The sequence below is a fragment of the Crocodylus siamensis genome, chromosome 8 (genome assembly GCF_052110815.1).
Source record: "Crocodylus siamensis isolate JL-2025a chromosome 8, ASM5211081v1, whole genome shotgun sequence".
Taxonomy (NCBI): domain Eukaryota; kingdom Metazoa; phylum Chordata; order Crocodylia; family Crocodylidae; genus Crocodylus; species Crocodylus siamensis.
This window is the reverse complement of record NC_143402.1, coordinates 27,098,367-27,122,540: the sequence shown is the minus strand read 5'-3', so window position 1 is coordinate 27,122,540 and position 24,174 is coordinate 27,098,367. Positions and strand designations below refer to the sequence as shown.

Below are 24,174 nucleotides of genomic sequence, written 5' to 3'. Positions count from 1 at the left end.
TTGTAAAGCACGTGTCATCCCCCTGCCCCTGTTCCCCCCCACCTCAGCTGTCAGTGTCCCAGAAGTTTACTGCACTTACACCAGCTTCAAAATGGCAGAACCCAGTTTAGGATAGACCTGGATCAATGTGGTATCAGATTTAATCAGTTTAGGTTATACTGGTCCATCAAACTTCTGTTCCAGATCCCCTCCCAACTCAAATTAGCTGATAGTCTCCCAGTATCCCAGGATGGTTTGTGGCCCCCCGCTAGCCCTCACCTTGCAGGGTGGGTGGGCTAGCTTTCACCAGTACTCTGCTGCTTCAGCCAAGCCAGACTGGCCCTGGCCCTAGGCTGCCAGAGTACTGAGGCAGCAAACCCTCTGCTCCCCATTTCTGCATCCTACCTGGGCCTGTTTGTCTGGTGAGGGGGGCTTGGGAGGTGGGAGAATGGAGCCCCCACACTGTCCCTGACACTGGGTGTCCTCTGAGTTGGGGTCTTCCAGCTGGGGGGAGTGCCCAATGCCATGGCCATTCCTTCCCCCATCAGCAGGGCCAGCTGCACAGCCCTGCCCCCTGCAAGTTTCTGCCTCTGACCCACAGGAGGGAGAGGAGAATGAAGGTCCCTGCCCCAGTCTCAGCCCCCTCCCAGCTGGGTTCTGCTCAGCTGGGGGGAGCCCTGTACTGTGGGGAGGGCTGCCCTGCCCTCCACCTGGCCAGGCTGACTGCACAGCCCTGACCCCTGACTCAGTGAGTCTCCTCCTCTGACCCACAGGGGGAAGAAGGAAATAGAGCCCCTGCCTTGGTTTCAGCCCCCACAAAGTGGGGTCTGCCCAACTGGGAGAGCCCCATGCTATGAGCTGTTTTCCCTGTCTCTGCCTGGCCAGGCTGACTCCATAGAAGCAAAGATGAAGCTCCGCTGCCTGACACAAGGCCCCCAGGATGCACAGTGCTTCTTGGCAGCTGCTGCTGGTGCCAGGTTCCAGTATGACATGCTGGGCAGCTTGAGGGGCTTGCACGGGGTGGCAGGGGTGGGAGCACTCCATAAAAGCTTCCTGCTGCTTGGTGTAGGCCTCCCAGGCTGCCCAGTGTGTCCTGCTGGAGCCTGGCACTGGCAGCAGTGAGCAGAATGTGCCAGGCAGCCAAGGGAGCTTGTGCTGGGTGGCACGGGCGAGAGCACTCCGTGGAGGGAAGGATTAGGTTTCACTGCCTAGTGCAGGCTTTATGAGCTGCCCAGCACATCCTGCTAGAGCCTGGAACCAGCAGCAGCTGGTAGAATGTGCTAGGCAGCTGGTAGATTTGCTCTGGGCAATGGTGTGCAAGGACAGAAATATTCCATAGGATGGATCATGCTTCATTGCCCAGTCCAAACCCCCTATACCACCAGGCACATCCTGCTGGGTGCTGCTGGTGCTGGGCTCTGGGAAGACATGCCAGGCAGCCCAGAAGTTCCAGACCAGGCAACAGGGCCTGATCTTCAATGGCAGGGGCAGGCAATTATTTTGGGCGGAGGGCCACTTACCCAGTTTTGGCAAGCTGTTGAGGGCTGGGAACAATGTCCCAATGTCTTGGGACCAATGTCCCAGGGCCAGCACCAGTGGGGCCCAGAGCAGGGCACAGGCTGGTGCAGCTGGCAGGGGTCACACACTGGGCAGTCCAGAGGTGGTGGTGGCAGCCTCACAGCAGTGCAAACTCTGGGTGGGCAGCAGCAGCAAATGCTGCCCAGCATAGCAAGCGGGGGGTGGGGGCCCTTACCTGAGCCTCCTGCACCAGGGCAGCCACCTGGTCCCAGACTAGAAGCCCCTGCTCAGGCTTCTGGCTAAGGGGCAGGGCCGGCGGGGCCCTGCTGTTGCAGGAGCCCGCCAAGGATTCCCCAGGGTCCTACTGCCCTGGTTCGTGTCATTTTTTTACAGGAACCAAGGACAGATAAATTTTAATTTTCAAAAATTTTTAGGGGTCCTGTGGGCAGGATAGAATGGCCTCACAGGCCAGATTTGGCCTGTGGGCCAGATCTTGCCCACCCCTGTTCTATGGTGCTCTCACATTCCTGTCACCCAGTTGAAATCCCTGGGCTGCCTGATGCATCCAGCCATATCCCAGCACCAGCAGCAGCCGGCCTAGGGGGCTTGTGTCAGGCAGTAGGGCCTGATCCTTCCTTCTATGGAGCTAGCTCGGCTGGGTAGGGACAGAGGAACAACCCTGCAGCATGGGGCTCATACTAGCTAGGCAGCTTGGGGGGCTCAAGGCTGGGGCAGGGGCCTTCATTCCCCCCTGCTCCCTGTGGAGTACAGGCAGAGACTTGCAGGGAGCAGGGCTGTGCATCCAGTCCAGCCTGGTGGGGATGGGAAAAACCCCCTCAATGCAGGCTCCCCCCAGCTGGGCAGAATCCAGCTCAGGAGGCTGGGGCTGGGGCAGGGTGGTTCTGTTTCCCCCCACCCTTGGGGTTGGGGAGGAGGGAGACAACAGCAGAGCATTGGAAGCATATGCTGGGCAGCCAATAGGGATGGCCCTCATTTGGCTGTGCTTGGGTGCCCTTAGTAATGTCTGATATGCTGGGAGGTGTGCAAGAGTGTCCCCTGCCTTCTGTCCTGGGCCAATACAGGCATCTGCCTTCTTCCCTAACCAAAGATTGAATATGAGTTCAGTTATTTAATGGTCCAGTTCATGAAGCTTAGAGAAACCTGTGAAGATTGGACTGATTCTCCCTTGGGCTTTTTGACTGTCTGTATTTAGTCTACATCTCAAAGCTGGGCCCCTTTCTGTGCAATGTATTCCTTAGGGGGTTCACATAAAAATATGCAAGACTTTCATATAGCAATTATTTACTTGTAAATAACAGAATCAGGTTGGAATTTTGCTTCTGTATAGTTGGATTTACAACAAAATGCCTTGGGTGTTGAGTCAGAGAATTGGAGCTTAATCATTAGAAAGGGAGCTGCTGAACGATTTTGAAAAATCTGGCCTTCATTTAGGAGCTGAGCTTATTTGAAAATTAGGCCCTAAGAAGGTAAGAGCTCCTTGGCTTTCACATGATACAGACAGGAATTTAAGGAAGGGGCATTTTATTTTTCTGTGGCTGAGAAAGACAAAAGGGGGAAAACAGCTTTTGGATACAGCAGCCAATATTTGTCAGGTGCATTGTTTTATTTTTTTGCACAGCTCATGAGATTCTGTGTTTCAGCAATAAATTGAGGCCTTAGGGGAGGACGTTCAGTGGACACAAGTATGACAGTCTCTTTACTGAGCTGTGAAATAGCTCTCCAGTTTTTGAGGAGCCAGACCTATTCAGCTTCCCTGATGACAAGGACTTTGCTGCATTTTGGGGCTTTCAGCCAAGAAACAGTCTTCATTCCCTATTGACTTCATCTCTCTCTCTGTATCCTTTTGTGAGAAAATGGAAGGTCTCTGATCTTCTAGGCCTCACCCACTTGTGGATATTTGAATAAGGGGAAAGAGATGTGAGGAGCAGGTTTATCCTCTCCTCAGTTCCCCCAGGTTGTGTGTTCAGACCCTGGTTTAAAAGGAACAGTGCATCATGTGAATATTTGTGTTTGAAGTCCTTAGTTGCAAAAGCATTTACTTAATGCTTACATGCTACTTGGGGTGTCAAACTCACCAACACAGGCCAGAGGGAGCAGATCCAAGGACCAGAACTAGCCTGTGGGCTGTATGTTTGACATCTCTGCCCTAATCTATTTGTAAGCCAAGATCAGAGTCCACTGACACTGTAAAAGAGGCCTTAATGTGGGCACATAGTTTAAGTTGGTAATGAACCCAACACAGAGCTCCTTTGTAGACCATACCTGCCAGGCAAAAAAATAATACGCACAAAGTGCAGGGCTGCCAGATGACTAAACTTCGCTGCTAAGCCACTGCTGACTAAATACAGGAGTAGGAAGCCTTGACTGAGCCACAATTATAACCTGCCTGGCCACTTCTCGCACACATCCTGTACAGGATGTGTGGCCTAAATTTTGCTGGTAATCTTTATGGATTCAGTTCAGAATCTTCTAAATTTGAAGAGATGTATCTCAATAAAATGAGATTTTATGCTACTGACGTGCAGGGATTTACCTCCAAGAATTCAAAACGAACTTTTAAAAAACGATATATCATCTTTCAAAGCTTTACAAAGTTGGATATTTGTTATATTTTTATATGAATACAGCAGTTTTAAATGTGTTATCAGGAATTATATGGCAAATTATCTCCATGTATGTCATAAAAAAGTCATATTGTTCCCTTATTGTCTACTGCAAGTTTATAAATTTCAAGTAACCATTCCTTTCAAGTTATAGGTTGTCTTTTTTAGTGTTATTAAATGCAAATATATAACACAGTGTTCCCTGATATCCCTAAACGAGCATGGCTTTTAAAATCAAAAGGTTGTATACTACTGGTTTCTCTAACTGTAATTAACATAGAAAACTTTTATATTAGATTGACCACTTTATTTGTATGAATACTCCTAATAAAAAAGCAGAATTGCACTAATGCCTAAATATCAAGTTTATTGTTAGTTTCTTTACATGTATTAAAACCTATAAATCTGATATACCTGATATGATAATTAATTTTCAAGCATATTTGTTTCATGAGGCTTTTATCACCTTATGACCTACTGAGTGACCAAGATAAGAGAGAGCTGATTAATTTAATTATTAATTCATTTCTAAGAACACAAGTGTACTCATGTAGATTTGGCAAAACAGCATGTGAGCATTAATTTTGCAAAGCAAAGTCTGGCTGTATCAAGCAACACAGCAGGAAAAAATCATCAACAACAGAACAACTGTGTGCTGCAAACAAGTCAGTTGTTACCAAGTAGTACTTAACACTTTCAAGAATGTAGGACACAGTATTAAAGGGAAATTAAAAAAGTGTAGAAAAGAAAAAAAACTAAAATGAATTGCTTTTCAAGTAAACAAATACTAAATTTTGAAAGTGAGAACCTGATGTAAAAATAATTGCCAAAACGAAGCCAAATGCCATTCAAGGAACTGGATGTATTTTCCATGACTAGATACAGAAATGCTGTTATCCTGTTCTTCAAGTTAGAGAATCTCCCCAGAATATGCTCAGATTGGCCCCTCCGCCTGCACAGAATTCCTATGACATGTTACAGGGACTGCAGGACTGACTCATCTATAGCATTGTGCTTTCTTTCCTTGTATTCCCTTATATTCCTTTTTTGATGGTGAAGGAATATTGTTAGTGGGATTGGTATGTTGTCCCCCTACTGATCCTATGGGTAAATCCTTTCTTAGACAGATGTTGCCTAAAAAGCAGCAGTATCTTGGGAGCATCAGCTGGTGGAGGAATTTCTGGAAGCATAACATCTGCAGACATGGTAACAGGACAGGCTATAGTGGCAGAGTCAGAGGCACTGGGACTCAGATAGCTTGGAAATCACTTGTTTGGGACAGGCAGCAGAGCACACTTGTTCCAGAAGCAGCATACACCTTGCATCCTCTGAAGAAAAAATGCTAAGGAAATATTGCTAGAGGAACCTCATGTTCTCACCACTTTCATATAAGTACAACTTCCAAGAAGAAGACACGTAGGCCCAAAATGTCAGAAGGAAGGACTATATAAAGGTGTAAATCACCAGGATATTAAAAATTCTTCAAAAATATGTCCACCAAAGAACTAAATAAAAGTTTAAAAAGTGTGCATTTGAGAAGCTAAGATGATGAACTCATACTGAGCTACATACAAGGTCTAATCCTGGCATCTTTCTAACTGCTTTGCACAAAGACAGTAGCTGTTAACTACCACAACGTGGCTTAGCTGGGTAATGCTGGGTTCCCCTGATATAGGGGAATCAGTGGGTTGTTTATTCAGATTCATGCCACTGACAAGGAGTTTTCCTGGGGCAGGGGTCATGCTGGGAAGATAGTGGACAGAAGAGAGCTGTTACAGTTCATCAATCCTTAGAGACCAAGCAGGGAGCCCTGAAAAGAGACAGTGACACAGGTAGACCAGGATTTTTAAAGGGGGCTTTAGGAGCAGCAACTGGTGCTCCACTGGTGACTCTACCTCCTGTTCCCAGCTTCCCCTCCCTGGGTGGACATACCCTACAGCAGGAGCAGCAGCAGGGGACCTTTTCAAAGTCCCCCAATCAGGGAAGAATCTTCCTTCCTCTCCTTGGTCCTCCTTTCCTTCCCCTGCGTTCAGTGCCTGGAGGAAGGGTAAAAGGGGAAGGGAGGCTCCAGAAGGCTTGAATGGGGCTGCACAGGGCAGGAGCAGCTGTGGAGTCCCCCCACTCCAACCTCTGGTTCTGCAGGGACAGAAGGGACAGAAGTAACAGTGGGCAGTGTGGGTGGGGATGGGAGGAGACAGGTTATGCTACAGAGGGGAAAGGAGGAGGAGAATTCTTAGTTCCTTCAGTGTCAACTGTAAGGGGGTTACATTTGCACCACTGTGCAACCTCTGGATAGGGAGTATTGTACAAACATTTAAAACCAGAAGGCAATCATCATTTCAGCCTTGAATAAAGCAGAACTCAGCCATGCTCCTGGATTTGACACAGACTATTTGAACAATAACTGTCTAAAATAAATGCTAATGCTCTATGTTCTTGGTAAAGCCAGTTGCCAGGATAGACCTTGTAAAAGAAAACTTGATAAAGAAGACCTCACAAGAGATGGCAATAATTGTTTTTATTTTTTTGCTATTCTCTGAACAGAGCAATAGATGGAATATTCCATCCAGGAAGAGCACAGACCAACTGCAGACTTCCTCAGCCTAAAAAAGGGTGTTTGTACCTGAAAGCTTGCAAAGAAGAATTTTTCCAACTATTTTAGTAGGTCTAATAAAAGCAATATCAGATTTACCCAAAGAACCTTGTCTGCTTGATGCCTGCCAAGTCTATGGCCCACACTGGGGATAAGCAGCTTTCCAGCATAACCTAGAGCTGTCACAACACTTGACTGTAGCTATGATCCTACCTTTAGCTATAACCCCGTCCCACCCAAGAACACGTGTACAGAATGACTATAAGGAATAAATGGCATTGAATCAGCTATGCTAGTTTTTGTTCCAAGCTGGAAACTAGTATAACGGACCCAATAATCCTCAGGTGAGATGATTTGCCTGCTTTGTGATGTGGTAGTTTAGTATTAGAGGAGTTAAATTACAATATTATTAACTATTAACCGTTATTACTTTTAGTAGAAACTTGCTGTTAGGCTCAGAACATGAGTAGCACTAGGGAATCTCCCCCCTGCTTCTTTAAATGAGTCTTAAATTTCAACTGCAAAAACAAGAGCAGAGAATTCAGGTTTTGAAGTATATTTGTTCCACAATGGCATGCAGTGATTTTCCCTCCACAACCCTATTTAAATCTTGATTGTTAAGGTGAGTCTAGAATTCCATTTTCAGTACCAACAAAAACACAGCCTCAAACAGGAAAACAAACACACAAAGACCATCTGGCTTACTTACAAAATTTGGAAACATGCTGGGAATTAGGAGAAATACCTTGAAATAGCAGAAAAGTGTAACTTACAAAATGCACTAGTTCAGTTCCTCACAGGAAAATTTTGGCATATTAGATTTAGAAACAGTTCTATTCATGTCAGGCATATGTTTTTAGTTATGTTGCCTTTTTCTTTGTTAATACAAATATAGGCATCTTTTTTTCTTCATAATATATCTGCTCTTGTAACTGCTAATCCTCTACCTGAAAGTGCAATCCTCTATTTCTGACCTCACAACTGGTTGCCATGGTTATGATACCATGATAGACTGAGGAATATGATTTCCCACCAGGATTAAGCACTAATGATATTAATATAACAAGATCCCTTTTAATATAAACATAGAACAGGGAAAAAGGGAAGAACACTCATTCCAGAATTTATAGGCAGAATTGCTTATATAGGCTAGGTACAGACATTCAAAAAGCCCAAGTCAGAATTGATCTAAGTCAGTGGTTACCTACCAGTCAATTTTGATTGACTGGTCAATCATGGAGCCTCTGACAGTCAATCTGAGTCTGTCAGAGGCTCCATGATCATGAGCAGCAGGGTGCACGTGGCTGGGCTGAGCCATACCCCTTGCTGCCTGGGCTGGGTGAGTGGGATCAGAGCCTGGGCAGGTTGTCCGTGAGGTGGGGAGGAATCTGGCGGGGTGGGACGAGGGCTGAGGAAAGGGGCAGAGAGCAGGGCAGAGGCAGGGGTAGGACAGGCAGGTGGAAGGTGGTAGATCTTGGGGTGCCAAAAAATGATCTTCACCATAAAAGTGTTGGAGACCACTGAACTAACTTATGCAGTTTTCTGATCTAATTTATGCATTTACTGTGCAGTAATTTACTGCTCAGTAATTTACTGTACAGTGAGTCATTTTTAGACTGTCATTTACATGTGTAGGCATTACAGCACAGTAACACTGTGTGTGCACTGACTTGGGAGTAAAGTTACTCCCAAGTTACTCCCAAGTCAGTCCACACAAACCAGGGTACTGCACAGTAAGGTGTCTACACGTGCCTTACTTCACAGTAACTACTAGGGAGTAAATTTCCTACTTGCATCATAAAAAATTACTCCTGAGTCAGCATAAGTCACAGTATAGTCATTGAACAGTAACCTAGGTCAGGAGTTGCCACATGGGGGTACACAGGCCCCGCTTGTCTGGCCAGATACGGGAGTGGGGAAAGCTCACACGTGGTGGCTGCTGCCTCTCTGCATCCAGCTGCATGCCACCCCCCACTTTGCTCAGTGTCTGGCCACAAGGGGTACACTGATTGAAAAAGGTTGACAACCCCTGACTTAGGTTACTGCGCAGTAACAGTGCACATGTAGATACAAGTGTTCCCTGATGAAGTGCCAAATGCATGCTCATAATAAAGGGTAAATGTGTGCTCTAAGAAATATACTGCAAACTTTTCATCTGAGAATTGTTACTGTAGCTGTATATCTTCCATTAGAGGGACTCAAGGAGTTGTAGGCAAATACATAATAGTGTGATGTCCTGTTACTGAACTGTACTGTATTGTAATGTTTATTTACCATGGTAAAATAAAAAAGCATGAAATCAGGCCTCCACATTATTGGTATGGAGGGATGGTTGTTGAATCTATGCATACAATACATCACAAAAATGCAGTGCTTTCTCAGGTCAATGTACACAGCCTCTTGGGCCCCTGATACATATTACATTAATTCTTCAATTAACTGATTAATTGAGCAATAAATTTAGACTGGTTATGTGTGTAAAGTAATTATTGCATGATAAACATGACCATCCAGCTAGAAAAATGGCCAACCACCTACAAAGATGTTGCTTGAAAACTGTAGAACAATTTTATAGTTGGTTTATACCAAGCTCTAATATGAACATGTGACATTGCATAATGAGTCTTTTTTGGATTCTCTAGCATCCCATGGTACACTACTCCCTCCCTCACCTCCCTTGCCACCTATCTGGAACAGCACCTTGGCTGTGAACCCAGCCCTTTGGGTGGTGGGGGATTCCCTCTTCCCTCATACTCCTCCTTGCCTGATCCTGGGCAAAGCAGAAGAAAGTTCTCCATAGAAGAGAGGGATACCCTCTATGCAGGAGATTCTCTCTCTCTCCTCTGTGCAGGAAGGACAAGGAATAACCTCTGAAGCATGAAGCCAGGTGCATGAGATTTGTTTATTGTGGGGAGAGTGAGAGAACCCCCAGTACTGCTCTGCACTGGAGTAGAGGTTTCATGCAGCGACTCCATGCTGAAGGGTAATTTCTCCCTCACTCTGTATTTTGTGTGGATGACTATAAGAGTGTTATGTATAAGTTGCCACATTTGTCTGGGGATTTCAGGAGGAAACAAAAAGAAATAGCAGACTAGTAAGCCAGACATAGCTCTCTGAATAAACAAGCGTTGTTGTTCTATAAACTTGACTGCTTCGTCTTTTGAGAACGACACATGGTACCATGGGATACAAAGTACAGTACAAAGAAAGAAAAATGGAGTATCTCAGAATTCTAGAAGAATTAAAGCTGTCCGGTAATGCAGCAGATATCTGAAATAAATTTAAGCTGAGCTTTACCATATATATGACGCCCAGCGGAGCTACAGAGAAAGAAGATCCACTCAGGGTAGCTATTCTTTAAATATAGCAGACCCAGAAGCTCTGTCTCTTTATAAGAGCCTACAACTGTCAGAAGCTGAACAGAAAAGCTATGGCACAGTAATAAAAAAGTTTGAGGAATATTGTATACCCAAACAAAATGAAACCTTTGAATAGTATAATTTCCACATGAGATAGCAGAAAGAATGTGAGACAGTAAAGGAGTTTGTCAAAGATCTCAGACTACTGAGCCAGACATGCAACTCTGGACACCTAAAAGAGTCCATGATCAGAGACCAAATGGTATTGTGTATAAGAGATACAATCCTCAGGGAAAGACTGCTAGAGCATCCTGTGCTTAATTTGGAAAAGGTAGTTAGAATGTACCAAGCAGATGAGATAACAAATGCCAGGCTGCAGAAGATAGAGGAAAAAACAGAACAAGCTGAACTAAACAGGATTATAAGACTGCAAAAGCAAAAGGCAACACACAAACCATACAGGAAGGAGGACTTCACTAGGAAGCAAGCAAGTGGAGACCAAAGAGAATCGTTTGAAGAAGCAATGGTTAACTGCAGATGCTGGGGGGTTACCAAAAACCCATGCAATACACTGTATTTGGTAAGCACTGCAGCAAATGCAAAAGATTCAAGAGTCTGCAGAAAGGAGCAGAATACAGCACACAAGAAACAGCAGGTACATGCTCTATACAATGAGTTGGAGGAAGAATTCCACGCTGGCACAACGCAAAAAGTTAATTTGTCTGAGGATTGTAAAATCACCCTGGACAGCAATGGATTAATGGTAACTTGTAAATTAGATACAGGGGCACAGGTCAATGTAATACCAGAATACATTATTCAAAAAAATGAAAACTAAACCTGTGTACTATGAGAGTAAGAAAGTGAAACTTAGAGCATATAATGGAAACAAGACAGCAACCAAGGATGTTTGGAGCACTGCATGTTAGACATAAGGCTAATATAGTTAAAGTTCAGTTTGTAACAGGTCCAGGAAACCTAGTGCCAATTATCGGGTTGCAAACATATAAAACTCTAGACTCGATTAAGAGAATGGATGCCATTAAGGGACTAGAAAACAAGAACACAGAAGCAGAGTTTTCTGATATGATTCAAGGCATAGAGAAACTGTCAGCTGAGTATAAGATAGAATACTCCCACCATACATACTCCAAGAAATGTTCCACTTGCACTAAAGGAGAAACTGAAAAAGGAATTAGATAGATTAGTTAACATGGACATAATAGAAACAGTAGAGAAACCAGCTGCTTGGATTCATTCATTGGTCATAATAAAAAATAAGATGGATCCTTAAGATTGTGTCTGGATCCTAAGCAAATGAACAGGTATATCAAAAGGGAGCATTTTCCCATTTCCACTAGGGAAGAAGTTTTTGGCAACATTGCAGAAGCTAAATATTTCTCTACTTTCGATGCTTCTTCTGAATTTTGGCAAGTGCCCGTAGAAAAGAAGAGCACTAGATTACACACTTTCAATACACCCTTTGGAAGGTATTGCTTTTGTAGACTTCCTTTTGGACTGTGTTCTGCATCTGAAGTACTTCATAGAAAGATTCAATAAATTTTTGAAGGTCTTGATGGAACTGTGGTTTGTATTAATTATGTATTAGTCAGGGAAACACTATGGAAGAACATGACTTGAGACAAAGAAAGACACTAGAAAAAACTTGCAGAGCAGGTTTGAAACTGAACAAACAAAAATGCAAATTTAGGGTCAAAGAAATAACGTACCTGGGAGAAAAGCTCTCTGAAAAAGGGGTACAAATCGATTCTGCAAGGGTTAAAGCCATTACAAACATGCCCCTCCCAGATAAAGAAGGAGTGCAAAGATTATTGGGAATGATCAATTTTGTAGGGAACTCTCTACCTAACTTAGTAGAGCAGATCAAACACTTTAGATTGTTCCTACAAAAGAATGCTTGGTGGACATGGGAACATGAAGATGAAGCTAAATTTAAAAACTTGAAGAAAAAAATAATGAAAACTCCAGTACTAAAATACTATGAGTCCAGAAGATCCTCCAGAGCCACTGGAGCACCTCCAGAGCCAGATGTCTGGAGGTCTGGCATCTCCAGAGCCAGACATCGTGCTCCTGAAATAGCTTCCCCAGTGCAACTGGGGAACAGATATAAGGCCCTGGAAGCATTGGAGGAGAGCACAGTAGAGGAAGCCACAGCCAGCACCATCCAAGCTGAGGGTCATCTGGGCAGCTGACAGAAGAGATGCTGAGTTATCATGGTGGGTGACTCCTTCCTGAGAGGAATGGAGGGACCTATCTGTCACCCGGATCCCATGGATCCAGAACCAGGATCCGGGACATCACTGAGAGGATTCACGACCTCATCCTGCCCTCTAACTACTATCCCATGGTCCTCATCCATGTGGGCACAAATGATGCGGCCAGGAGTAGTCCAAACCATATCATGAGTGATTACAGGGCTCTGGGGGTCGGGCTTAGGAAGATGGGGGCATGGCTGGTCTTCTCGTTGATCCTCCCAGTCGGCAGTCATGGGCCACATCACAACACCTGCATCAAAGAAGTCAACTTGCGGCTCCGGAGTTGGTGTCATCATGCAAGTTTATGCTTCTTCGACCATGATCCACACTTCCATGAAAGGGGCATCCTGGGATGTGATAGTCTTCATCTCTCTTTGAAAGGTAAGTGTCTGTTCTCTTATTGGTTGGCTGATCTCCTACACAGGGCTTTAAATTAGGTTTGTCAGGGGATGGGGATATAGACAATAAAGAGAACCTAGGATCAACAAACCATGAGCCAGGTGCTGGATCAACCCGTGTAAGTACTAAGGGGCCCAATGGGCATCAGGACAGAGGGGCACCAAGGGCACCTACTGGGGGGCTCAAGTGTCTCTACACTAATGCTAGGAGTATGGGGAACAAGCAGGAGGAACTCACACTCTTGCTTGCAAAGAAGCACTTCAACTTAGTTGGGCTAACTGAAACTTGGTGGGACCCTACCCATGATTGGGCAGTAAGTACTAAGGGCTAGTCCATACGGTCAAGATAGAGTAGGGAGAAGGGGGTGGGGGAAGTGTTGCCATCTATGTTAAGGAGCAATAAATATCTTCCATAATTAAGATGGGACCAGAGGAGGGACAAATTGAGGTACTATGGGTAAGAATGCAAGGGGGCCAGGGGAAAAAGGACTTGGTAGTGAGGGTCTACTACAGGCCACCATATCAGGAGGATGAGTTAGACCTGGAATTCTCCAGACAGCAATGAGAGGCTGTGTGGTCAAGGGGCATGGTTGTCATTGGTGACCTAAACTATTCTGACATCAGCTAAATCCAACTGTTTACATAGGTTCTTAACTTGCATACAGGACCTTCACCTAACACAGGAGGTATATAGTCCCACTAGGGGAAATGCCTTACTGGACTTGGGGCTGGCTACAGGAGATGACTTGGTGGGGGATTTACTGTCACAAGGCAACCTACGGGACAGTGACCATCACTTGATCGAATTCACCATCTGGCATAGGGTGGGAAGGATAATCAGTAGGGTAGAAGTGCTAGACTTCAGAAGAGCTAACTTCAGTGTGCTCAGGAGATTAGTTAGTGGGGCACTGAAGAGCAAGAGCATTGGTGAGATGGGAATCCAGGAAGGGTGGTCATTCCTAAAGGAAGAAATCCTACAGGCGCAGAAGGAGACAATCCCATTGCACAGGAAAGGGGGCAAAGGTGCCAAGAAACTGTCCTGGCTGAACAGGGAAATCCAGGAAAGCCTAGGGCAAAAAAGAGACATAGAGGCAGTGGAAGCAGGGGTTAGCTATATCTATTGTACACCTACTTGGCCCACACTTGCAGGGAGGTAGTCAGAAAGGCCAAAGCAGAAATGGAACTTAGGCCGGCAACAACAATTAAAGACAACAAAAAGTCCCCCTTCAGGTATATAGGGAGTAAAAAGAAGGCACAGGAGAGCATAGGACCCCTACAGGATAAACTAGGGCAATTAGTGACACATAGGGGGGAGAAGGCTGAGCTCTTCAATGAGTTTTTTGCCTCTGTATTCCTGAACATGGATCAGGACAAATCTCCCAATTGGACCATAGACAGGCACAAAAGGGAAACCAGCCCAGCAACTGTTAGCACTGACTTAGTGAAGGGACACTTGGAGGGGCTGGATTTGTTTAAGTCAGCAGGCCTGAATGATCTTCATCCAAGGGTGCTGAAGGAATTGACCAGCATCATAGCAGAGCCACTGGCATGGATGTTTGAGCACTCTTGGTACTCAGGTCCCAGAGGACTGGAAAAGGGCCAATGTGGTCTCTATTTTCAAGAAGGGGTGGAAGGAGGATCTGGGTAACTACAGACCAGTTAGTCTCACCTTTATCCTTGCAAAAACCTTTGAAAAAATGATTAAGGATCACATTTGTGGGAGTCCAATGGGAAAAACAATGCTGAAGGGCAACCAGCATGGATTCATAGAAGGTAGATCCTGGCTGACTAACCTTTCTTTTTATGACAAGGTCACAAAATATTTAGACACGGGAATAGAGGTAGATGCCATCTACTTGGATTTTAAGAAAGCCTTTGATACAGTATCTCATCCTATTCTCAGAGAAAAACTGAGTGACTGTAACATAGATGATTACATGGTCAGGTGGGTGACAAATTGGCTTAGGGGTCACACCCAGGGAATGGTGGGGGATGGGTCATTACTGACCTGCAAAGATATGGGCAGTAGAGTCCCACAAGGCTTGGTCCTTGGACCTGTTCAATGTCTTCATCAGTGACTTGGATGATGGTGTGGAAAGCAACTCTGTCCACATTTGCAGATGATACCAAATTATGGGGTAAAGTTAACACACTAGAGGGTAGGTAATGCATCCAGGTGGATCTGGACAGGTGGGAAAAGTGGGCGGAACAGAATAGGATGCAGTTCGACAAGGACAAATGCAAGATACTGCACCTAGGGAGAAGGAATCACCAGCACGCTTGCAGGTTATGGGAGGACTTTCTCATCAGCACAGCAGCAGAAAAGGATCTCAGAGTCATTGACACCAAGATGAGTACGAGTCATCAATGTGATGAAACAATCAGTAAAGCTAACCACACTTTATCATGCATTAGCAGGTACATGACAAAGAGGTTCAGGGAGGTAATACTTCCCATCTATAAAGCATTGGTCAGACCACAGTTGGAGTACTGCATCCAGTTTTGGGCACCACACATCAAGAGGGATGTGGATAACCTTGAGAGGGTTCAGAGGAGGGCCACTCGCATGGCTAGGGGCCTGCAGGCAAAGCCCAACAAGGAGAGATTAAGGGCCTTGGATCTCTTCAGCTTCTGCAAGAGAAGGCTGAGAGGCAATCTTGTGGCTGCCTACAAATTCATAGGGGAAGGGAGGAGCAGCAAGGAATAGGAAATGCTCTGTTTACCAGGGCACCCTTTGGAGTAACTAGGAACAACAGCCACAAACTGATGGAGAGCAGATTTAGGTTAGACATCAGGAAGAACTTCTTTACAGCAAAGGTTGCCAGAATCTGGAATGGGCTTCCAAGGAAGGTGGTGTTCTCCCCTACTTTGGGGGTCTTTAAGAAGAGGCTAGACATGCACCTGGCTGGGGGCATCTGACCCCAGCGCTCTTTCCTGCCCAGGGCAGGGGGCTGGATTCGATGATCTACTGAGGTCCCTTCTGACCCAAACATCTGTGACTCTATGAAAATCATGGGGATAACTCTCTAAGTCAGTGTCAATATGTACAAATTGAGAAAGAAAGTTTAGCCCTGGCATATGGCTGTAAGACATGTCATATATTTATCTATGGGAAGCCTGTGATAGCTGAAACTGATCTTAACTTTCTGGCAACTATGACAAAGAGAGGGTTATCAGACATGCCACCCATATTACAGATACTTTTCTTTCAACTGCAAATGCATGCTCTAGACATAGAGTACATGCCAGGAAAACATCTACTTATTGCAGATACTTTGTCCAGAGCATATAACACAACAGAAATTGATGGAATTCCAGATTCAGACATAATACATGTTAATTTCATTAAAAGAGTGATTCCTGTCACAGAAAATGTGGGTACTAATTGCAGAAACTACAATACAGGACATCACATTGCAAAAGTGATAATAGCTATTTGTTCTGGTTGGCCTGGAAAACATATACCTAGGCCCTACTCTCAGCTCAAGGAAGAGCTAGCAGTACTAGATGGCATTTTGTTCAAAGGCTCATGACTTGTTCCAGTAGTGCTAAAGAAAGAATGTAAAACAGAACACATGAGGGGCATCTAGACAGTGAAAAATAAAACAGGAGAGTAAGGGTGCTCTATATTGGCCCAACATAAATAATGACATAAAAGATGCTGTAAAGGCTTTCACAAAGTGCCTGAAGTACAGAGCAGTGCAAAGGAAAGAGCCCATGATGGTCATGGAGGAGCCCGTAGCTCCGTGGTATAAAGTGGGCACTGACCTATTCATACATGCAGGAAAAATTATGTATTAATTCTGGATTATTATTCTCACTGTCCTGAAATTGCATTGTTCGAAAGCACCACAGCAAACCATGTCATAACTCACATCAAATCGATTTTTGCTAGACATGGGATTCCACAAATTGTGAGAACAGACAACAGACCTCAATTCAACTGTCTTGAGTTTAAAGATTTTGCAAAAAAATATGGATTCCATTACAAGACCTCAGGTCCTAAATATCCACAATCCAACAGTTTTGTGGAAAATGGAGTACAAACCGTGAAGAAATTGCTGAAAAAAGCTATAGATACACACACTGATGTTTCCCTTGCACTTAAATTACAGGGCAACATCCATGTAACATGTAACCAATAAGGATTGAAAATGCAGAGAAACTGAGAAGATCACTTAGAGCCAAAAAGCCAACACAAAGACTCAACAGAGACCTGTTAAAATGTGCTTGAACTATGGGCTAAACTAAACTTGCAATGTTAGTATTACATGGTGTTGCAGGGCATTAGGGTGCCCTGATCCTTTAAAGAGCTGGAACTGCTAGGGGAAGAGTCCTAGCAGTGAGTTGGAAGCCCCAGCTGCTGGTTATCAGGGCAGCCAGAATGAGTTAGTGGCCCACACCTGCCAGCGGTCAGCTGACCGGAAAGGGTAGGGCCTGGCTCATATATAAATCCCAGGGCTGAGGCCAGGAGGGCAGTTCCTTGCCAGCAGCTAAGGGGGGAGGGCAGTTCCTTGCCAGAGCAAGCAAAGGGGAGGCCTGACTGCAGGTACAGGTCCTGATACTGTTGAGGGATGGAGTACCCCGGTGTGGCTTGACTGATGTTATAGCCGGGCGGCTTGAATTTATGTTACAGCCCAGGGGCTTGTGTTTTGTTTGCTGTTGTATAAGACTGGTGGTTTCGGTGAGGCTATTAGGGGAAGGAGGAGGCCTCACTCAGGGCCCACATCAGCATGGAGACCCTGGTGCCAGAGAGGGTGCGGCATTTGGGGTGCACAGACGCCGGCGCCAGTGAGGCACAGAGCGAGACAGAGCTGCAGAAAGCCCAGGGAGGACAAGGGGGCCAAATTACAACAAGGCCTAGACCAGACAATGTCAGTACCGCCTGTGAGGCCTGGGGAGTGGTAAAGGGTGGTTGGAGCAATGCATAGCCCATAAGGCTAGGGTGCTCCAAAACACCTATTGTGACATCTGTTTTGAAGTGGGATGCACCAAGGGTCCAGGAACCCATGGGGTCCAGAGAACCAATTGAAACCGTGTCCAAGAGGACTTAAAGGCAGCCTCCCTATTAATCACTCCATCAAAGACGTGGCGGGCGAGAACAGAAGCTGCCCATTGGGTCAAGTTGGCATGGTAAAGGGGCCTTGGGGAGATCACGGCCATCCTTAAGGACCCCAGCCTGTGATACATGGGGACAAGCTGCAGGTAAATGAGGAAGATGTGTGGATACCTTTAAGAGTGTTATGTGTAAGCTGTTATATTTGTTGGGGATGTCAGGATGGAACAAAAAGAAGCAGCAGAACAGGAGGTCAGACACGGCTCTCTGAATAAACAATTTTGTTTGTTCTATAAGCTTGACTCTTTTTGGTCTTTTGAAAACAATAAGTGAAAGAGGAAGAGACAGCCCACCCAGGCTTTCCCCATTACTTACCACAGGCAGGCTGATGAGTGATAGCTGTGGGTGGATGCCAGGAGAGGCTCAGGCATACTGGGTTCAGAGTAGCCTGAGCCTATGAATTGGCAGAAGGGAAGGATGTGGCCTGGGAGAAGGGGGCACATGAAAAGGTGGCTGGGAGAGCAGCCGAGGGAGGAGCGGAGGGCAGAGAGCTGGACGGTGTGGAGATGCCACGGGATACTGCTAAGCAGAGCAGGGAAGCTGAGCATGGTCCAAAGGGTGGGAGGAGCCAGCTGTGTGCCAAGGCAGAGGCACACCCAGGAGAAACCCTGGAGGAGGTCCGTGGAATAGCGCTGAGCACAGTGGGGAAATGGAGCATGGTATTGAGGCTGGCAGGAGTGGGCTGTGTGCCGCAGCTGAGGCACTCACTGAGGTAGTGCTAAGAAGGGGGCCATGGAGCACGGCTGAGCCCAATGGAGAAGTGGTGTGTGGCTGCAAGGAGCAGGCTGTGTGTTGCTGGAGAGCCATGCCATCAGGGGATCCCTGTGGAGGGGCAGAAGTTTGGGGCCAAGGCAGGCAGCAGAGTGGTCAGCGGTACAGAGCCCTGGGGCCACGGCTGGGGTCAGCGGTACAGAGCCCTGGGGCCACAGCTAGAAGGGGCCAGCACACAACAGGGAGCAGAACATGGCTGCCAAGACAGGCAGCTGGAGTGACAACAGGAACAACCAGGCCAGATCCTGTTTCAGGTCAGATGGGGCCACGGTGGGAAGGAGTGGTGGGCCCATATTAAGGCTGTGAGGGCACAGTAGGGAGCTGCTGAGCCCATAGAACACAGCTCATTATGGGGGAGATAAGAGGCCACCCTGGCAGGGGTCAGTGGGCCTGAGGAAGCAGTTGCTGATTTGTTTTCATTGATGCTTGCTTCTGGATATTTCTTTATAAGAACACTAGTACCTCAAAATTGAGGTGAGTTCAGTTGCAGTGGCCTCAGTCCATAGCCAAGGGATGGCCTAAGAGATGCTGGCAGCCAGGGGATCTTTCATCCCCTTAACAGTAGGGCTGTTGGATGAGACGTGATCAGCTGTAATAGAGACCTCAAGACCCCAACATCCATTCTGGCACTGGATGTGGTAAGGGTGGGGTAAAGGGGAGGTTGGAGCCCCATGAAGAAACCAAGGTGTGGGATCCCACAAGCCACCTTGAGAACTGTGTCCCAAGAAGAAGAATGTCAAGCTGTGGCAGCCGGAAAGGAACAGTGGCCAGAACACACAGGTGGTGACAATTCAGGGTCCCACCCTGATGTCGCCTGGGAGTAGGGCACCAGTCAAGAGAGGCCTCAAGCCCTACAACATGTACCAGCAACAAGCACAGACTTTGCTCAGCTTGGGGAAAGGGGAGGAATCCTCAGTCCCTGGCCATGCACTTGTCTTCATGCCAAGGGCTAATTCCCAATTCCTTCCCCCTTCATGCCCTGTGCTTTGCTCAGCACTAGGGAAGGATTTCCCTGACAAGCCTCTTGCTGGGCAAAAGGGAAGGATTTTCCCACCAATCTGTGCTTTTCCCAGCATGGGGAAAGGGAATTCCCAAAAGGCCTGGCTCTCTGGTGGAGAGATTGCCCAGAGCACCTGGTTCTGCTCTGGAGAACCCGCTGTGTTCTTTGCCCAAGGCTGAGAGGCCTCCTTGGCTCAGGGGAGGAATTTCCCTTCCTCTGTCCAGTACCTGAAAAGAGGAATCGCCAGCTTGTCTAACTCTTTGTGAGACAGAGATTTCCACTCTCCCACCACCTCTCTTACCCAGCTCCGGGTGCTGAGGGGCAAAGGGTAGGGGAGTCAGTTAAACTGCTGACCAGTGTTGAGTTCAGAGAACTCCCCTGTTGGATCAGGAGCAGTAGTGTAAGCTGGTGTGACACTTTTTACCCCTATTGACAGCCTGTCTTTTGCACTTGTAGCTGTGCACAGGACATGATGTTTCTGGGGCAGAGAAAAAAACCCATGACATGATTGATGTAACACCTGGTAAGGCTAATTAGCTCTGGTGGAAGACTGTGCTAACGTGGCTATATAGCTCCAGGTACTTTACCCAGGTCATTCTGCAACATTTGCTATCCTGGCCTTTATCTATTATTAAGAGCCCTCACTGACGTAACATACTGTAGGCAACAGAAGTGTCTACTACCAGTGTCTTGTTAGGGAGAAGCAAAGAGAATGAAAGTCGCTGAACATCTGATAGGGATTTGTTCATCATTTTACAAAAAGAGAAAAAAGACGACAATGCTCTCTCAACAGTGAGATTTGCAGTCCAGAAACAGATACGATAATATTTCCCACACATGGTGCTACTTTGCATATGCCAGTAAAATAATATAGTGGGAGAATAAAGAACATAAATATAACTTACCTATTCATTTCTTCAAGACAGTCAGTCGCAAAGTAGAAGCTCTTAATTTTGGGGTGGCATGCTTTAAAGGCGCTGTAAAATAAGCACAGAGGAGAAACCCAGTTTTACTTTCCAAAAGTCTGTCTAGAAAGATTTTTCTTTCCCCCTTTAAAATAAATTTACACACATTTTTTTCAAATAAATTGAAAAATGCTAGAACTGATCTCTCAGATTCTTCAGCGTATTTCAGAGCTTCACAGACATTTGAGGGCTCAACTTGAATTTCTCTCTAAACAAATCTGTAGATGTTGTCATACTCACAACTAAAGATCTTTGACTGCATGTGCCACAGGTTGATTTCTGTTTGTAACTGGTATTCAGTAAAGAATTCCAAACACTCCTAAATCATTTATACTATGTTTATGCTGTGCAAAGTACTGCTGTGCTGAGAGATGCTGTACCAGCTCTGCATGTACTAGCCCTGCATGCACTAGCCATGAATCAGACAGCTTGAACTATGTAAGGGCTTCAGCAGAATTCTCTGGCCCAATATACAGTGGTGTGCAAATGTGGCTCTATAGCTTCCAGTTGGGGGGTTAGCAGACATAGAGCTTGTCTCAGCATGATGCTGCCTTGTGTCACATAACCGTACCATGTGGGGTTTAAGTGCTTTTGAAATGTTATGCATTGTTTAAGTTACAATTTCTAGTACCCTAGACAGTCAGCTAGTCAAAAGGCATAAAACTCTGATCCCATACTCTTTATTTACAGTATTCAAGTGACTGGAATCTTTCCCTAATCAGGGGAAAAAACCACAAAACAAAGAGAAACAACACAGAGAAAAAAGAAGGGGAAGACATGAAATTCTGAAAAGAGAGGATTTTGTTTCACCACATTATTATTTTTAATAATCTTCTTTATTTTTACAGTATTTTTAATATATTAGAAAAGAAGACATTGTTTTAACTCAAGAGCTTGCTTTTACAGCAACAAAGGAGGAGGAAAAGAAACTGAAGGATAAATCAACTTTTGGAGCAGGTGGGCTGGACTTGATGTTCTTGTGAAGTCCCTTCCAGCCCCTGACTTCTATGAATATATGAAACTATCAACATAGTGCAGCTGTAGATGACACTGAAAATATACCTAATTACCAACTGTAACAATAAAACCCTATAGCATTCAAAATAAGTGTCTCGATATTTAGCTTTTGGATTACTTAATTACAAACAATACATACAAGGACCAATTCTGGATTCAGGTGGTAGAGAACTACCATTAATCTGTTTTTGAATTTCACATGAACTAATCAAGGAAAAGAATATTTTTCTTCAGAATAGCTAAGTAATTGTTAGAATTTTTTTTTCTATTTTTACAATAGTCTTTACAATACTATCTTCCAGGTTACTTACTCATGGTATTACAAACTAAAAAGCAGTGGGAGAAAGAGAGTGCAACTACAGATTTAGAAACAAAGATTATTGTGCTGATTTTGTAGCTCTGTTTTAATAGAAACACAGGTGAATATAGTGCCTGTGAAAGAAACAGGATTGACAGTGCTAGAGACCAATACCTACTAATAATTGACAGAAAAAAGCAGGCATTTTTTTTTTGTACATAGCACTACAAATATGTCTTATACATAATCTTTGAGCACCTTTCTTGTAGTGAGATAGAAGTTTGTTGTTCCTTACTTACTTGCTTACTCAGTCATTGATTTTTCTGACACCTGGGTGCCAAGGAGGTGGACAATTATGCACCAAGTCTAGGACTGTTATATCAGAGGTCATCAAGAAATGTATCTGATAATACTGGGGTTGCTGATCAGAAGCAGGCTATATATAGAAGTGAAAGTCTTTTTATCCTATTATTAGTCTTTTAAATCAATTATCTGGAAAACCATGGGGAGGTGAAAAGCTTAATGCCTCAAAGTTAATGGATGCCTATCTAAAAATATCCACTAAAAGGATATACTTTGGCTCAGCTTCCTGCTATGAAAAGTATTCTGCTAATTCACTAAATCACTAATGGTGTGACTTAATATTGTACTTTTTTAAGTACATAAGAACAAGCGAATTGCCATGTACTGGGCCAGACTGTCCATCTTGCCCATATCCTCTTACACAGTGGCAGAGAGTGGATGATGAAAAGGAGTGAACTGGATGTGGCCAGGGTTTTTTCCCACTGTTTCTCTCTCACAGCTTCCAGCATTTAAGGTCTAGGAAGTTTTGATTTAGAGGCTTTATTCCTAACTCCCATGTTCATTAGCTCTTGATGCACCTTTCTTCCCAGAATTTGGCCAAACCCTCGGGAAGCTAAACCACCAGCTCCCACAACATCTGATGGAAACAAGTTCCACAGTTTGAAAAATAATTTCCTTTTATTAGTTTTAAACTTACTACCGACTAGTTTCATTTTGTGACCCCCAAGTTCTTCAACTTCTTAGTACCTTTTTAAGTGCATGGAACTTAAACAAAATTTTGACCGTACCATTTTCATGTGAGATAATTAGGATAGCATAAGAGAGAGAGAGCAGCCCTATCCCACATTCCTAGTGGTCCATCAACTCCCACTGCAGCTATTAAATCTTTGGCTAGCATAAGTCAACCATGCATCACTTACTTCAGTGGAGTGTCCCTGAGCTCCATTAACAAAGATCTGAGATCAATAATCCTTATTCTTTTCTCACCTGGCATCATCCTGGCTATAACTTTGTTTATATGGCATATGTTTCAGGATTGGTTGAATATAGCACAGAAAAGAATGCATACACAACTCATCCTGCGTCCTCTCATGTTGAACAATTATATAAACCTACTGAGAGCAACAATGACTTTATCTGGGTTATATTTTCATCATCACGCTATGGAGAATATTCTAGATCAGGGCTATCCAATTGATGACCCAAGGGTTGCATATCCCCACAGTGGGTTAGCATGTGGTCTGTGGGCTCCTGCCTGGCTGCCACTCCCCACTTCCCCCTACTTCCCCCCCACTTCTGCCCCAGTGCCTGGAAGGAAGCAGGAATGCCTGAGCTAAGCAAAGAAGGTAGCTGGGCTGCCTGTACTTCAGGTGGATGGTGTGTGTGGCAGGGGTCAGTGGGGTTGCAGGTGCTGCAGGGGGTACATGCCCACATGGTGAACATAGATGGGTGAGTGGGGAGCAAGGCTGCTCATACTGTGGGGCATGGTGTGCAGTCCATGTAGTGGGAGGGATCTGAGGGAGGCACCTACCTGCTCATCCACACTGAACACGGCCTCTCTGGCATGTAGCCCCTAGCTCTGCAGTACCCGGCTGCCTGGAAGTTGAGTAGCACTGTCCTAGTCCAAGGTACCAAGGGCCAAGTCCTGTCTCTACTTGTAGCAGACCAGGATCACCCAGGTAAATATGTAAGTACCTGAAGGGACAGGGTGGAGGTGAAGGCAGATCCTCTGCCTTTTAGCCCAGTTGTCTAGTGCTAAGGAAATTGCCCAGGTGGAGGAAGACTGGGAAACCTGCATCTCCCATTTCTCAGCCAAGCACTCTCATAATCAAGTGCTTTGGGCAATGTCACAAGTCACTTGCTATGGGTTTTCTCCAGCTAAAGTTGCAAGGATTTCCATGCAGTTATATGTGTACCCTGGTGATTCTATTTTACCTTAGCCAAGATTTTGCCATAG

General features: G+C 45.3%; 1 protein-coding gene across 1 annotated transcript in view; it reads right to left on the bottom strand.

Moving 5' to 3' along the window:
• The window catches only part of LOC149858241 (connector enhancer of kinase suppressor of ras 2-like), a 762,411-nt gene that overhangs the window by 36,182 nt on the left and 702,055 nt on the right, over window positions 1–24,174 (bottom strand). Inside the window, exon 21 of the mRNA XM_090059075.1 lies at window positions 20,540–20,611. Within this exon, the coding sequence (XP_089915201.1) occupies window positions 20,540–20,611 (72 nt within the window). The remainder of the gene's footprint in view (window positions 1–20,539; window positions 20,612–24,174) is intronic.